At 34.3% G+C, this 16,307-nt stretch overlaps 1 protein-coding gene across 1 annotated transcript; it reads left to right on the forward strand.

The window, feature by feature from the left end:
• The first annotated feature begins 368 nt into the window (after positions 1–368).
• Positions 369–15,018, forward strand: LOC128246770 (uncharacterized). The gene is made up of 10 exons (XM_052965203.1): positions 369–410; positions 8,195–8,816; positions 9,416–9,595; positions 10,122–10,239; positions 10,478–10,642; positions 11,081–11,269; positions 12,244–12,393; positions 12,773–12,872; positions 13,423–13,544; positions 13,850–15,018. The coding sequence occupies exons 2-10, from the start codon at positions 8,233–8,235 to the stop codon at positions 14,141–14,143; spliced, it is 1,902 nt and encodes a 633-aa protein (XP_052821163.1). The 5' UTR covers positions 369–410; positions 8,195–8,232; the 3' UTR covers positions 14,144–15,018.
• The last annotated feature ends 1,289 nt before the right edge of the window (positions 15,019–16,307 follow it).

Here is a 16,307-nt window from a genome sequence, read left to right on the forward strand (position 1 = left end):
GCGAAGAGTTCCTGAAAAATGTTGGTGCCATCTACGGCGGCCGATAGGTGTTTGGTCAAGACTGATGTTAGACAATGGACATTACATTATACATATTATTAGCAACATAGTTATGTATAATATTTAAAGATTATTTAAAAAATAAATAAGTTTAAACATTTCTTCTTCAACTCTATTTCGTTTTATAAAAATATATTTAGAAATAAAAAATAAAATAAAAATAAGGGCCGAAACGTCTCGGTAATCAGGGGCCGAAACGTCTACGTGATGGGGACGATTTGGTAAGGGGCCGAAAAGGTAACCGTTTGAGCTAGGGGCCGATTTGGTAAGGGGCCGATTTGTCTGGTAGCCAATCTGTTAACTGCTCCATACACCAAACTGAAAGTAGACTTGAACGATATTGACAACAGGTAGGAAAATATTGTTACAATGCGTATTAAATTAATGTTTAGACATAACTTTGTAAAATAAGTTATAGATCCACTGAATAACGTTATGAAGTGACCTCTTTTAAAACACATTAGATTGATTAATTTTAATTTCTATAAAGTATAATTAAAATTCTATCACAGGAAATTGACTCAGTGATTGGGTCGACGTTATATTCTATACACGCTCACAGTCTGACCATTGGAATCTATACACACTTATTTTTTTCCGTAAAGTAAACCATGAAACTGTTGACTGCGACCATTTCAACTAGTTTTATTTCCGGATAGCCTTTTAAGCTCCCGTTTTAGTATAATAACTCTTTTAAGGATTATAACTTGGACTTCCAATATGTCGACATGGATAAACAGCCTCAAGTCAACTTTGTTAGTGCTCCGTCACCATGATGTGTCGCTGTGGTACGAAAGGATTGGGATCAAGTTTGCTAACAGTAAAAGATATATGATTTTACTTTGACGTTTGAAATATCAAAGACGAATATTTGAATGTTATTTTATGTATGTTTGGTTCATAATGGTACTTTATCAAGTGTTTGTGGTTTTTAATGACTGATGCATAACATTCTTAATGCAATGTCAGATTCTAATTGAGAGAATTGCTCCCATTTGTCCAAATTTTATTTTCATCAATTGTGGCAATGAAAGCAGATCAGATATCATGCACAGTAAAGATTTTCCTTCTCTTTTTATAATATATCTTGAAGAATATCAAATACTGTGGGAACTGAAAGGTTTTATACCAAGACTTACAGTCATAGTTGATAATGACAAAGTAATCAAGTATTGCATTATTCAAATATAATTTCAGGTTATGCAGATTGGTGAGAGCAATATGATGAGGGAAGGCAGGAAAGAGTCTTATTGTCTGGTAATGTTAACAAGAAATGTTTAAAACACCTTCTTTTTTAATCATGATTTCCAGTATGATATCATGTGTATTGTGATCCTAGAATTGGACTTTTTTCTTTAATTGATTTTTAGGAATATTTAACTGCTTCAGACTTTGAATTAATATCATGACAGTAAAGCAAACCACTAAGTATGTTTTAATATATTTTGCCTAATACTATCGTACATGCCATCCATAAAGCATACTTTTGTTGTAAAAAAAATTCTTAATATTTGCACAATAGGTTTTAAGACTTTGATTTTTTGAAGGTGATCAACAAAAGAAAGATTTTTCATTTTCTTTTATATTATGATTTAATTGCAGTATGTACTCATGGCAAAATGGTGTTCGAGAGGTGGCGAATAAGGATTTGCTTGCAGCATTGAAGAACGATAATATGTATGTGGTATTCGTTTTCATCTAAATATGTGAATACTGTGTTAAACTTTAAATCTTGCCATGAAATAAGTATCATGTATTCCAATTTCAATTTGCCAGTATTACTATATCATAATCCTTAAAGATCCTCTACAACTAAACTTTATGCAAAAATGTTTTTTATACATTTGAAATTCTTGTAATTTCCTGCTAACAGCATTTATTCATGTATTGCATATAAACTGATAAATGCCCAAGATTGCCAAAGAAATTGCTAACTGCTGATCTTTGATAAATGGGGATGGTTTTAATCTATATCTTTATTATTTATTTTTTCAGGCAAAGAACAGAAAGAAAGGTTCTCTTAACATAGAAAGTAAAGAAATAATGAAGTTTACACTACAGTCCACAATCTGGATGTGTTTCCTTTGTTATTTGAACATGATTTATTTTAACTTACATAACAAGTATGCACTACAATAATGAAAATCTATATTGATAGTAATGATATTCCATTAAACATGGACATGGAAAAAATATTCTTTGACAGTGCAAGATAAGATAAATCCAGACATAGTCAGAGTCTTCAGTTAACTTGGATGTGTTCCATTTGTTTCATCCACATACTTGAAATTTGTCTTGTAACTAAGTGTATTTTTATGAGGTTAAGTGGTGAGTAATAAACCTTTATCATAACATTTTCTTAATTGGGGATAGTATGTATTTATGTTGACACTATGTGTACCTTCATTCTCTTCATTTTTCTGTACGAAACAAGACCGAATGTGTCATTTTAGTTTAACCATTTTAAACTGTATTTATTATACTCTTCATTACCCATTCGTATATTATCAAACATTTTAACAAATTTAAATGTGTTGTTATTTTGATTATATTGTATTGATGTCATAGGGTACATGTACATGTCCATTCCTAGCCTTCAAGATAAAACAGATATATTCTTTGTTGTAAAATGTGTTCTTTATGCATATACATATAGAGTGGCTACAGAAAACTCAACATTTTTTCTTACAAAATATCTAAGGGTTTCCCTGCATGTGATATCTGCATTCAGTGTACCTCATGTTATATAATACATTGTATATGATCAATAAAACACTTTAAGAACCAAAGCTGTTGCTAAATACTTTTTAAAAGCTGTATATGTACAAGACAATATTGAGACTGTATAGACACCAATGTTTGTCCTAACTTGAATATGTATAGATTCCAATGATTGCCTTGAGTTGAGGCTGTATAGATTCCAATGTTTGTCTTAAGCTGAAGCTGTATAGATTCTAATGTTTGTCTTCAGTTGAGGCTGTATAGATTCCAATGTTTATCTTAAGGTGAGGCTGTATAGATTCCAATGTTTGTCTTAAGCTGAGGCTGTATAGATTCTAATGTTTGTCTTCAGTCGAGGCTGTATAGATTCCAATGTTTATCTTCAGTTGAGGCTGTATAGATTCCAATGTTTGTCTTCAGCTGAGGCTGTACAGGTTCTAATGTTTGTCTTCAGTTGAGGCTGTATAGGTTCTAATGTTTGCCTTCAGTTGAGGCTGTATAGATTCTAATGTTGCTTTCAGTTAAGGCTGTATTGATTCTAATGTTTGTTTTCAGTTAAGGCTGTATAGATTCTAATGTTTATCTTAAGTTGAGGCTGTATAGATTCCAATGTTTTTCTTAAGCTGAGGTTGTATAGATTCTAATGTTTGTCTTCAGTTGAGGCTGTAAAGATTCTAATGTTTGTCCTCAGTTGAGGCTGTTCAACGTCCAATGTTTGTCCCTACTTGAAGCTGTATAGATTCTAATGTTTATCTTAAGTTGAGGCTGTATAGATTCCAATGTTTGTCTTCAGCTGAGGCTGTATAGATTCTAATGTTTGTCTTCAGCTGAGGCTGTATAGATTCCAATGTTTGTCTTCAGCTGAGGCTGTATAGATTCCAATGTTTGTCTTCAGCTGAGGCTGTATAGATTCTAATGTTTGTCTTCAGTTGAGGCTGTTCAGTTGAGGCTGTATAGATTCTAATGTTTGTCTTCAGCTGAGGCTGTATAGATTCTAATGTTTGTCTTCAGCTGAGGCTGTATAGATTCCAATGTTTGTCTTAAGCTGAGGCTGTATAGATTCCAATGTTTGTCTTCAGCTGAGGCTGTATAGATTCTAATGTTTGTCTTCAGTTGAGGCTGTTCAGTTGAGGCTGTATAGATTCTAATGTTTGTCTTCAGCTGAGGCTGTATAGATTCTAATGTTTGCTTTCTGTTAAGGCTGTATAGATTCTAATGTTTGCTTTCAGTTTAGGCTGTATTGATTTTAATGTTCATCTTAAGTTGAGGCTGTATAGATTCCAATGTTTGTCTTAAGCTGAGGTTGTATAGATTCTAATGTTTGTCTTCAGTTGAGGCTGTAAAGATTCTAATGTTTGTCCTCAGTTGAGGCTGTTCAACGTCCAATGTTTGTCCCTACTTGAAGCTGTATAGATTCTAATGTTTATCTTAAGTTGAGGCTGTATAGATTCCAATGTTTGTCTTCAGCTGAGGCTGTATAGATTCTAATGTTTGTCTTCAGTTGAGGCTGTTCAGTTGAGGCTGTATAGATTCTAATGTTTGCTTTCTGTTAAGGCTGTATAGATTCTAATGTTTGCTTTCAGTTTAGGCTGTATTGATTTTAATGTTTATCTTAAGTTGAGGCTGTATAGATTCCAATGTTTGTCTTAAGCTGAGGTTGTATAGATTCTAATGTTTGTCTTCAGTTGAGGCTGTAAAGATTCTAATGTTTGTCCTCAGTTGAGGCTGTTCAACGTCCAATGTTTGTCCCTACTTGAAGCTGTATAGATTATAATGTTTAACTTAAGTTGAGGCTGTATAGATTCCAATGTTTGTCTTCAGCTGAGGCTGTATAGATTCTAATGTTTGTCTTCAGTTGAGGCTGTTCAGTTGAGGCTGTATAGATTCTAATGTTTGTCTTCAGTTGAGGCTGTTCAGTTGAGACTGTATAGATTCTAATGTTTGTCTTCAGTTGAGGCTGTATAAAATTCAATATTTGTCCAAAATTTAGGCTGTATTGAATCCAAGATCTCTCAAATTTGATACTGTTTAGTTTCCAATTTCTCCCACCTCAGATAAGTAGATCCATTAATTTAACCATGCTAGAAATTCTTATCTTGCCCACGGGCGAAGATAAAATGCCCGTATGGAACTTCTTTTAATGGTCACCACATTGTAACTACCTCCCTTGTTGAAGACTGTCGTCTGTAGCGTCTGTTTGAAGCGCATCATGGAAACCTTGTCTTGTGGCAATATTTAGAACGCTAGGTAATTATTTCTCGCTTCAAATGTCACCAGAAAACAGTTTTCACAAACCTTTCAAGAAATAATGCTTCACTCTACTTAGAACTATTTAAAGACCGATCAGACAATTTACATACTCTGAATCACTGCGCGAATATCCATGACAACCACGAATTATCGCATATCCATACGCAATTATTTTCACTAAGCACAAAAGAGTTCCAGCAAAAAAAATACATTTTTACTTAATTTTGTTTAACTGAGGTGGGAGAAAAAGCATCTACCATAGCCACTCGTGTAAGATAGGTTCATCCCGACACTCGCGCAGGGTGTTTTGCGGAAACGAGGTAAACCTCGTTTCCGCAAAACACCCTACGCTCGGGTCGGAATGAACCTATCTTACACTCTCGGCCATGGAAGATACTTATAATCTGTCTTAATATGAAGCTGTATACAGTCCAATGTTAGTGCTAGTGTTGTCTTAATTATTATCGGAAATCTCTAAACATGTGGATACAGAAATTTTCATATATTTTACGACATTTCAATGGGGGTTTATAGATTCCAGTGGTCAGACCGTGGGCGTGTACCCAGTGATTAGTCTGAATTTAATAACATGTTAAAATCATATTATTTTAAATAAGAATGGTTGTTGCCTGACATCGCTAGTTTTGTCTGTAAACAATTTTAAATTAAGGTAATTTTATAACAACGTACTGACAAAAAAAAACGATTTCAGGCAACAGCCATCCATGCGTTCATTAAACTAGTTTGTGGTGAACGTATGCTGTTGGCAGTGAGTGTGCTTTCATTTCATACCAAATACTGAGTCAATTTCCTGTGGTGCTAATCAGCGATTTAGTCGTGAGTGTGAGAGATTATAGAAACTTTGAGGTATGTATCAAATTAATAACTTAAGGGAATAATAATAGCTATGTTTTCAAGATTTTTGTGTTTTTAGACAACCCAACCTATTTAATAGCATGTTGGAAAAAAAATATATATAATTTAAAAAGAATGTACGTGTGTATTAATAAGCAGTTCAAAGAGCTTTGAATCTAATCTAGTCAATATAAACAGTCGTTTCAGAGTTTATGTTTTGGTTGCTCCATGCGTCCGTAGTCAGGTTGTTTTTTTCTAAGCTTAATCCTAGCGCTAAGAATATCTTGCGGAAAGCTAACGCAACTGCTTATATAAATACGTTTAACAGCCGGGTACTGCAGGGACCCTGGACCAAACTTTCGACAGATTTAGATTCGTTATCTTGGAGTTGGTACAAACATTTTGAAATGTTAAATTCCTTAAAACTTATCAACGTATTATTGACATGCAAATGATTTAACTGTGTGTACTTTAAAACACTAATGAAAAAATGCATATTAAAGTGTTTAGGAATGTATTAAATTTGTATTTAATTTGATTATTTTGATTTTTAATTGTTTGCATTTTAACATTTACATTTATTATTGACTACAATGTAATCAAAAAGTTTCGGAAATATGGAAGATATTTCAGACAACGACTCTTGACCTCTATATGAAGTATATTTACATGGATTGTGAAAGTACAGATTTTGTCCTAATTTTATAATTTCTTCTATTCTTGTAGTTAACCTGTTAGCGCATTTATCTGAAATGCATTTATAGCTAAGTGGTAACACGAATCTTATTACGTTAACCAGTTAGTATGTTATTTATTAAGTGGAATTCGCAAACCATAACTAGTTGACCTGTTACTGTTGTACAGCTAAAAAGGTAATAGGTGGCAGTTTTGCGTACTTTCAAGCCTGTTTTGAGTCTTATGATATTTATCTTACCGAAAACTAACGCGAATATTAACTTGTTAGCTACATAATTATCGCGAAAATTAAGTGATTAACCCGAAACATGTCGCGAACGTTAACAGGTTATATTACGGCAGTTATAGGCCACCATTAGTTTCAAAATATATATGTAGTCATATAGGAACAATAATACCAGATAAATAACAAAAGGGTTTCGCATAAGGAAATGTAGATGGTCGGGAACAAGTCACATCTGATTTAATTACTCATTTATGAACAAAATGCCATGAACAAACAGCATCATGACGAAGTACTATATATACCTTATATCGATTGAAACAATAAATTAAAATATCTAAAACATTTAAACTTTCAGTATTAAAGAAAACATTTCAATCTTTCGCAATGGGAAAAGGTCCACAGTCGTAAACATTCGCATGCTGCTGATTCCAAGGGATCTTTATATGTACACTTGAAGGATTGTTACTCTTTCAGGTCGAATATGTTGGTTAAAAGTGTATTTGTATATTTTATTTTAAATTTATAGTGGTATTATTGCATGCGTCCAAAACGTAAAAAACATTCGGGGAACTACTAAATAATTGTCACCAAATGATATACATCGCCGAAATGTTTTTGGATACTTGGATGCAAATATGTCAGTATAAAGTTGACCCATATTTAGAATAAACAGTTTATCATTATATATGTACCCATCCTTTGCTGACGACCAAACAAGATATACAGCGTCTGATAAAAACATTCATACGTTGGCTACTAACTTAACAAATCTTAAACCGTCCCTTAAACATCGTTTCAATTAAGTGGCACGGAGAAGCAAGTCATTAGTCGTAAAGAAACAATCGTGGGCACTCCTTTTATTTATAGAATGTATTTCTATTTTGTTTGCAAACTTTTTAATGTATGCATCAAAAGCCTTGTTAGGTCTTGATAAATTTTGAGACAAGTGTGGGATTGACAATTAGTAAACTAGTTTATATCAATCAGTGAACTCCTATTATTTCTGACTGTTTTTTATAAACATATTTTAAAGTATATGCACTCGTATTGACCTTGAACCTTCGTCTGAACAGAGTTATCATTATGTGAACCTACTAGACTAGCCCCTGCAGTTTTCTTTGCAAAACTGGCAGACACAAACCGGCAATTGCAAGATGTCACAAAACATAAAACATTATAAATACAGTTTACATAAATATTTACCAACATTTGTATGTGTAGTGTGTGTTATCTTGCAATGTGTCGTGTTTGGTGTTTGTTTAACCATGATTCTTGTGCCTGTATGTATGTATATATACAGCCTCTCAGGTAAAGTTTATGCATTTGTGCTTGTCCGTTAATTTATATCGTTTTTTTTTAAACATGAACAATATTGTTTATTTTCAGATTGACTTGACTTTGATGAAAAAATCTGGCCTACAGACATGCTCCTTTACACAGCTGTATGCGCTGCATTTTTTATCTTCACTAACATTGTCATTGTTGCGCCGTTAAACAAAAATGTTGAGCAAATCTTCAAGACAATACAAAGCCTTCAGGTCAAGAAGGACGCTGAATTCAGGGTGTTTCCATTACAATGGCAAGCGCAACATGGTGTATACCCAAGTGAGGTGAGATTGAACTTCCACGGTGATGAGCAGTACTATGCTGTTAGAGAATTGTTCAAGATTCCAGATACAAACATGTTTGCTCCCGCTTGGGTAACATCATGCATTATTGAGGCGTATGCTTTTGGAAAAGCTTCAAAACCCGGATCTGAACAATTGAAAATGTCACTTGAGGCTGTAAGCACATTTACAAACCAGAATAAACCAGGATCTGATTCAGAGAAAACTTTCTGGCCCCAGGTTTTGAATAAAACTGAAAAGACTTATACAAGTACACCAGTTAATCTATTTGAAGTGCTGCGTTTTCCAGATTATCTACCCAACAGTTTGATTGAAGAATTGCTTGAGATAATCGGACTGAAGGATTTGGAGCATGTGTATGAGCTACTGGTCAAGGAAAGGTTGGTATCAGCTATGGTTAATGAAACGTTGGTATGAATGACTAATCAAGAATAGTTGGTATGAGCTACTGGTCATTTATAGGATGGTATGAGCTACTGGTCATATATAGGATGGTATGAGCTTCTTGTCAATGAATAGTTGGTATCAAGGAAAAATCGAATGAGCTATTGGTCACAAATTGTTGGTATAAGATGAAATTTTGGTATGCGCTTCTTCTCTTCTCAAGCAGAGGTTGGCATGAGCTACTGCTCGAGTAAAGGTTGGTTTTAGTGTAAGACAAAGCTTTCATAAACTTTAACTATATACATGTACTTTAAAAACATTGTCGTAATGTCTTCAATTTCCAACTAATTTTAACGTTTTAAAGTGAAGTATATTTATAAGTTGTTTAAAAGATGCAATGAGTGTGTCTATAGATCCAATCTTAAATGCATTGTAAATCATTCATTATTAAAAACTGTCCAAATCCCAATCAACTATAGTGTTGCATTTAAACTTGCTTAAATATATAGCAAAATGATAAATATGCATTACGATAATAGTTTTCTTGTCAAATACATGTTACTTGTGATGTATTTTTGAAACGTTCTAATTGCAGGCATATTTTTGCAGAAGCCTTTCACATCCCTCCCGACTTTGATGACACATTTGTGAATGTTGGATTAGGAAGTATGCTGGCTCAATTCGCAGAAGACTTCCCATCAGAACAGCAGCAGTGGATGGCAGATAATTCACACTTGCAATCTGTGTTTGATAATCTAAAGAAATATGCATACAGGTTGGTACTTTGAACTCTAAATAGTAAAGTTTATTATTTATTGCATGTACATCTTTGTATCTTTTTAACTATATGTATGACTCGACTAGTGTGCACAGAAAAGGGAAAACAAGCTGAATGCCCGTTTCATTTGTTCAATGCATTGCTTCGATGAAATGTAGCATGTCCAAATCATATTTGGATCTTTTCATTGCATAAAATTGTGTTGTTTTCAGTATTTACCTGGTGGCTTTCTGCATGACTTGTAGAAACTAATTTAAGTAACATAATATGATAAATCAGTTTTGATATCTTAAATCGGTCGCAATGATACGTCAGTTTTGACATCTTAAATCGGTCGCAATGATACGTCAGTTGTGACATCTTTAATCGATCGCAATGATTCGTCAGTTGTGACATCTTAAATCGGTCGCAATGATACATCAGTTTTGACATCTTTAATCAATCGCAATGATACAACAGTTGTGACATCATCAATCGGTTGCACCGATAAATATTTGGTATGCTCTTGTGTTCTCTTTCTCAGGCCTCTATCAAGTGAATCAAGAGTGAATACGATAGATCCGCGGACGTACCTGTACATGCACGGATTCCTGGAAAAGGCGGTTTCAAATCAACAAGATGTTGCCTTGGTTACCACTTGGGTGGGTTTGGACATTTGAAATTCTATTTTATGCTAAATCGCTTTACATAGTTTAGTAACAGGTGGCTTTATTGAGTTTTAATGCAACTCGTGCTCTATTACATTTAACAGAATAAGGTAAATTATTTAAATTAAATGGAATTATAAGCTACATGAACCTGAATTTTCCAATATCTGCTCGATTTATATAGTCCATTATTTAACCAAAAGACGGATACATGAAACTTTGTCTTGAACAGTTACAAGACATCGATGAGGTGAAAACCATGCTAGATCGTGGTGTTGCCATGCCATTTAGCGTGAACAACGTTGACATAACAGTGTGTGCCAATGTTTTGTATGGATTGACCACTTGTCTTGGGACTGGACTCTGTAAGGGAGACTGGGTAGACAGTGATATACAGGTATGTGAAACAAAATATTCTTAGAATTAGCTTGTTTGTGAACAGCATAAAACAGCATTTTGCCCAAACGTTTTGTTTAGACTGACCGCTAGTCTGATTACTTGGTTGTTTATTTGTGAATTTTTAATTTTAATGCAACTAATTTTGTTTGCACATTTACTGACATCGAGTTGGTGTTGTTACCGATGTCTCGTTGTCAAAATTTAAATTGGCAAAATAAGTAGTTATTTGTTTCTACATAATAATGATATAATTTGCGCTACTATATTAAGTATTTCATTTGATATTGTAGTATATCAATTGTTACATAAATTGTACGCAGAGTAATTTGATAACAAAATTTATATTATTTATAATATTTACTGGTTAAATGAACAAGAGAAATATTCAAAATAAAAGTAATTGGGTGTATGCTTACTTATGTGACCAATTTTTCAGCAAATCTATATGAACACCACTGCTTTGTTAGCCTATGAGATGTCGACAAATCTGTCATCCCGGCCTGATCTTGCACTGACTTACTACCCGTCTCGTTTTGAGTTCTATTGGTTTACGAGTCGAGCGTTCGCCTGGCTAAACCGGTTTCTGCCAGGCCGTATTGGGAAGCTAGATGAAAACGTTTTCAAGGTACCCACTGTATTATGCACCAGTCAATTGTTACCACGCCCCCCACCCCCAGGTCCGGGGATAGCCGGGGAAAAGGGCCGTGTTTTTACCTTTCAGGTGGCCCCGCAGTGCCGGGTGGATGCGGTGGTTTTGTCTTCGCTTTAAATTTAGCGGGGAATGGGCCAGGCTCCCTGGGGTGCGGGGACATTTGGCAGGGATTTGACCATTTGTTCGTCCCCGCAAGGCGGGGATTTTAGCCGGGGTTGGCTGGACCGAAAGTCAAAGTCCCCGCTATTCCCCGGACCTGGGGCCGTGGTTACAATTGACTGGTGCATTACTAGAACGAGTATCCAAGTGAATGTAGTTAATGTTGCTATATAAGTTTTACACCATGGAGTCATGTTGTTTATTAACTATTAACAAGCTGAAATGTTCTAATTCTTTTCTATACCTCACACACATTAATCTAATTTCAGGATTGACAAACAACCCATTTTAATGCCTTATACTTTCACTTGAAATGTACCTTTCAATTTTGTTATAGTTTGCAGTATATAGAACAATACTTAATTTTAAAACATTCTGTTCTGGTCATGTCTATATGTGTATTACGACTCAATTGTTAAGCCTTATATCTGAGTCAACTTTTTTCGTTGAGGTTGAACCCTCTTCCAATGACATTATTTGTTAAATATATTTAATCTTCTTAGTTGAAGCGACGCTTATTAAAGTTTACTTTTAATGCAATTTAGACACAAATGGTTCCATTATTGTAGGTTTGTGTTTTGATTAATAATCTAGTGTATACATGTAACTATATTTATGAAGATTTTCAATAGTAACGAGATTCCCCTTTTTAAGAATGTCATTTTGAAGATATGCAGCATTGAGTATGTTTTAATTTACTAAAATTTAAGGTTTTTCATTGATGCAAAATATATAAAAGCAGACAAATGCATATCATAGATGTGAATAAAGGTAACTGTCTTTTATAGATGCTGAACTATGCCTATGAAAGTCTCGGTGTAGCCCTGAAGACATATGTGACACAAGATATTTTGACCATCATCCAAGATAAAGGTCATGGTTGCTATATTGACGATTTTCTTGGCAACAACGACTTTGATCTCTTTAACAGATCAGTGGTAGGGAATATCGATAAAAACATATAACTTAAAAAGACACGAAGACCTTTGATTTATATTATGTCCTGTTTGAAAGTTAAGAGTCTTTAGAAATATTCAAATGGTTAATCATAAATATTGGATTAGCAGTTTCTCTTGGGAAAAAATGAGCTTTGGTTAAGCTTTTGTATAATTCAATCTAAGTATGCTTGTTATCGTACATAAAAAGCTTGTTATCTCCACATTTAACTGAAAAATAATACTGATAGAAAGAATCATTAGATAAGACATGTTTTATTACAACAGACTTTTCACACGAAAAACATATTAAGGCGTTTTTTTGTGTAATGTAGACAAAGTTTTGGCCCAATTGTATATCATATATATATATATATTTCAGAATCGTGCAGAAGATCGTATATTTTCCACAGCTGTTTCAGCCAATGCACTTATCAGCACCTACACAATATGGTCAAATGGCTCCCTGCTCTGGACGTCAGGTATGGTAGTTTTGTTGCACATTGTACGGCAGTTTTTGCCCGTGCTCTCTCTTTGGAAAGTGCTGTTTCAGACTTCTCAGTCACTAAGTATTTATAAAAAAAAAATGGTAGGCAAATCTTTTTTTAATCATTTATTGGTCAGGTTTCTTCACATTGCAATGATAAAGTACTCTTTGACTGGCAACTGTTATTTTTATCCTTTATCGTCAGGAATAGCGAGCAGTTCTACTTTTTCCGCAATAGTATAGTGCTCTCTGGTTGAATAGTGTTATTTCAGTCCTTTGGTTATCAGGAATATTGGTCAGTTCTCCTTGCATCGAATGATACAGAGCTCTTTGTTTTGCAAGTTCCTTTCAAATTTATTGTGCGTGCTCTATGCTTGGAAAGGAAAAAATATTGACAATTCCTCTTCTACATCCTCTGCTTTGAAAGAATATACTCATATTGTTTTTGATACATACTCTCTATAACCTAAACATTGACAGTCCATAAACTATAGTCATTAAGATACCACAGTGAGGAAAAGTTGTGATGTTGTTTTCTATTTCAGATACTCCGACCACAGTCCATGACAGAGTACATTGTTTGATTCAGTGGCTGTCCAACAACGTCTTATCAACAAAGTACAAGCCTTGGAATGCGTTCTTTTCCGGATCAGGAAAAGGAAGAAAGGTATGCCAGTTTTGTTCCCATCATTTGCAGCCATTAAGGAAAGGCTGTTTGTTATCTTCTTAATTTAAAGCTTTGTAGTTAAACCCAGAATGTTAAAATTCAAGATAAAAAGAATGAAAATGAATATTAACAGAAAATGAATGTTTTATATTGAGTCCACCTGTATTCTTTTATCGTAATTTATAAACATTCTAATGTGAAAGTATTGACAACATGTAAAATAGTTACTGACACAAAATGTTTAAATGTATTGTAATGAGGGCAAATTGTAGATATTACAGCAACATTTATGTTTGATTTCCCAGAGTTTACCATTCTTCTACCCAGCAAACAGAATGGAATACTTCAATGGTACGAAATTCACCGACAAAACCTTCCCAACTGACATCCACAACATTATCGGAATGCAGAGAGTAGTTTCCCCTAGTTTGTATGACGCCATGTTAAAACAGCCTCACTTTGGTCAAATGACCCCAATGACCTTTGACGGCTATAATAGTGAACCTGGCATGTTTTTCCCATTTTGGTCATCGGAGGCTTTTACCTATGCAACTTCTTTAGTAGCCATCTCTCACTATGATAATATTGCTAATAATTAACATTTTTGTGAGCCTTAGTAGCTCCTCTTGTTTTTCGAAGACAAAAAGGTCAAAGTTTTGTCATAGCGTGGGGGTTGTTTTTGGCGTCAGTGGGAAATCTACTTTCCTTTGTTAAAACTCAGGATCTGCTAAAAATGTTCAAATGAGACTTTGTACACATGTTACCGGAAACTTTACAATCATTTTTAACAAGACTCGTTTATTTATCCGGCATTAATATTTGCCGAGTTGTGCTCCTTATGTGTTTGATAAAAACAGACAAGTGTTAGCGTTCGCTCTGTCTAGCTCTTGTTTAGATGTTGACAACATTCCATGTTTACAAAAAGAAATACAACCATGCTGTTTTTTTTAAATGTGCAGTATTGAGCCCAAGTATAAGATAACTTCTATTTTGGTGTTGTTTTATATTAGTTTTATTGAAAAGAAAAGAAACTGATAGAATCTATGTTTAATATGCTTGTATCTGTAATGAAAATATGTTTAAACTCTCATTTTGTAAAGCAAAGCGAATGTTTATATAATCGGATTTTTAAAGTGTTTACTATTAGTCATTTTATTATACCCCCCAAAACAAAGTTTGGGGGGAGGGTATACTGGAATCGGGTTGTCCGTCTGTCCGTCTGTCTGTCTGTCTGTCCGTCTGTCCGTCTGTCCGTCCGTTTTTTTTTGTCCGGGATTCATCTTTGTCGTTATTGAACAAATCTTTTTCAAACTTTCAGATATTATTGGCCATGATGTAAACTTGCGCCTCTGTGAAATTGGTACGGGTCACATGACCCTGACCAGAGTTATCTCCCCTTGATGTGTTAAAGTAGGCAAAATAAGCCCTGTCCGGGATTCATCTTTGTTATTATTCAACAAATCTTTATCAAACTTTCAGAAATTAATGGCCATGTTGTAAACTTTCGCCTCTGTGAATTTGGTACAGGTCACATGACCCTGACTGGAGTTATCTCCCCTTGATGTGTTAAAGTAGGCAAAATAAGCCCTGTCCGGGATTCATCTTTGTTATTATTCAACAAATCTTTATCAAACTTTCGGAAATTAATGGCCATGTTGTAAACTTTCGCCTCTGTGAATTTGGTACAGGTCACATGACCCTGACTGGAGTTATCTCCCCTTGTAGGCAAAATTAGCTTTGTCCGGCCTAACTCCAGGGCAAACAACCTAGACATGGAGGGGTGGGGGGGTATTCGTTAGCCTATGGCTTACAGTTCTAGTTTTTTCTTGTTCAGAGGTTTTAGAATTATACAATCAGACACTTGAACACTGATCTACTATTATGGGAGAAAAGTTGTATTAATCAAGAAGTATTACTTTAAGATAATTGTTTAATAATAACTGTGTTCATTGCTATTTTTTGACTGTGATAAAAAAATGTTCAGCATTATTGTTAAATATTGATTTATCCTACCTCTGTATTTTGTATTACAAAATCATGGAATTTTTTCTATAACCATTATTTAAAAAAAATCGGTAAAACTAACGAGTGTTGTATTTTTTAAATCCTTTGTTTTTTTCCACTTTTAAAAGAAATTGTACCTTTCGGTATATCTTCTTAAAACGGTATAACATTTTATTCCTACTTGTAAATTATGAATTGCTTACTATATTTGTTGGACCATTTAAATGAACGTAGACACTGTACAGAGAACATGTTGTTCATCTTTTATATTGGTACATACCAAAAATTGTCAGAATCTTTTCTCTTAAAGATTCACTCTACTCCCCCCCACCCCCCGAAAAAGTACTACAAATAATACAATTGCTTTATATTGCCGGAAAGGATTAATAAATATCGAAAACAATGTGTTTTTATAAAGGATTCCTCAGTCAATATCGTGTTTCATTTAAGTAACTTCACACTAGCAATAAACTTGCGAGATGAAATGAATGTGCATATTTTCTGGTATATATAGGTTTATCAGCTTATGTTATGAATCAAGCTAATTGTATAATAAATCATCAACTTACATAACAACTTAGAAAATGACAGGAATTTATCGGTAACAATCTGGGGCCACTCAATATTCGGGTTTTTTCGTATTCGACTTTAATTGCCTGTTAACAGAGTTTTAAAAAGGTAAATTCACGCGCACCAACAACCTTTCAACGCTCTCGGCACTTTTATGCCCCCGAAGGTGGGCATATTAAAATCGCACCG

The sequence above is a fragment of the Mya arenaria genome, chromosome 9 (genome assembly GCF_026914265.1).
Source record: "Mya arenaria isolate MELC-2E11 chromosome 9, ASM2691426v1".
In the NCBI taxonomy this organism is placed as follows: Eukaryota; Metazoa; Mollusca; class Bivalvia; order Myida; family Myidae; genus Mya; species Mya arenaria.

What these genes read in the sequence shown, in the direction of transcription:
- LOC128246770 (XM_052965203.1), top strand. Translation starts at nt 8,233, where the DNA reads ATGCTCCTTTACACAGCTGTATGCGCTGCATTTTTTATCTTCACTAAC. An exon ending in CTAAAGAAATATGCATACAG is followed by an intron (nt 9,596 to 10,121) that starts GTTGGTACTTTG and finishes TCTCTTTCTCAG; the next exon opens with GCCTCTATCAAGTGAATCAA. An exon ending in CTCCCTGCTCTGGACGTCAG is followed by an intron (nt 12,873 to 13,422) that starts GTATGGTAGTTT and finishes TTTCTATTTCAG; the next exon opens with ATACTCCGACCACAGTCCAT.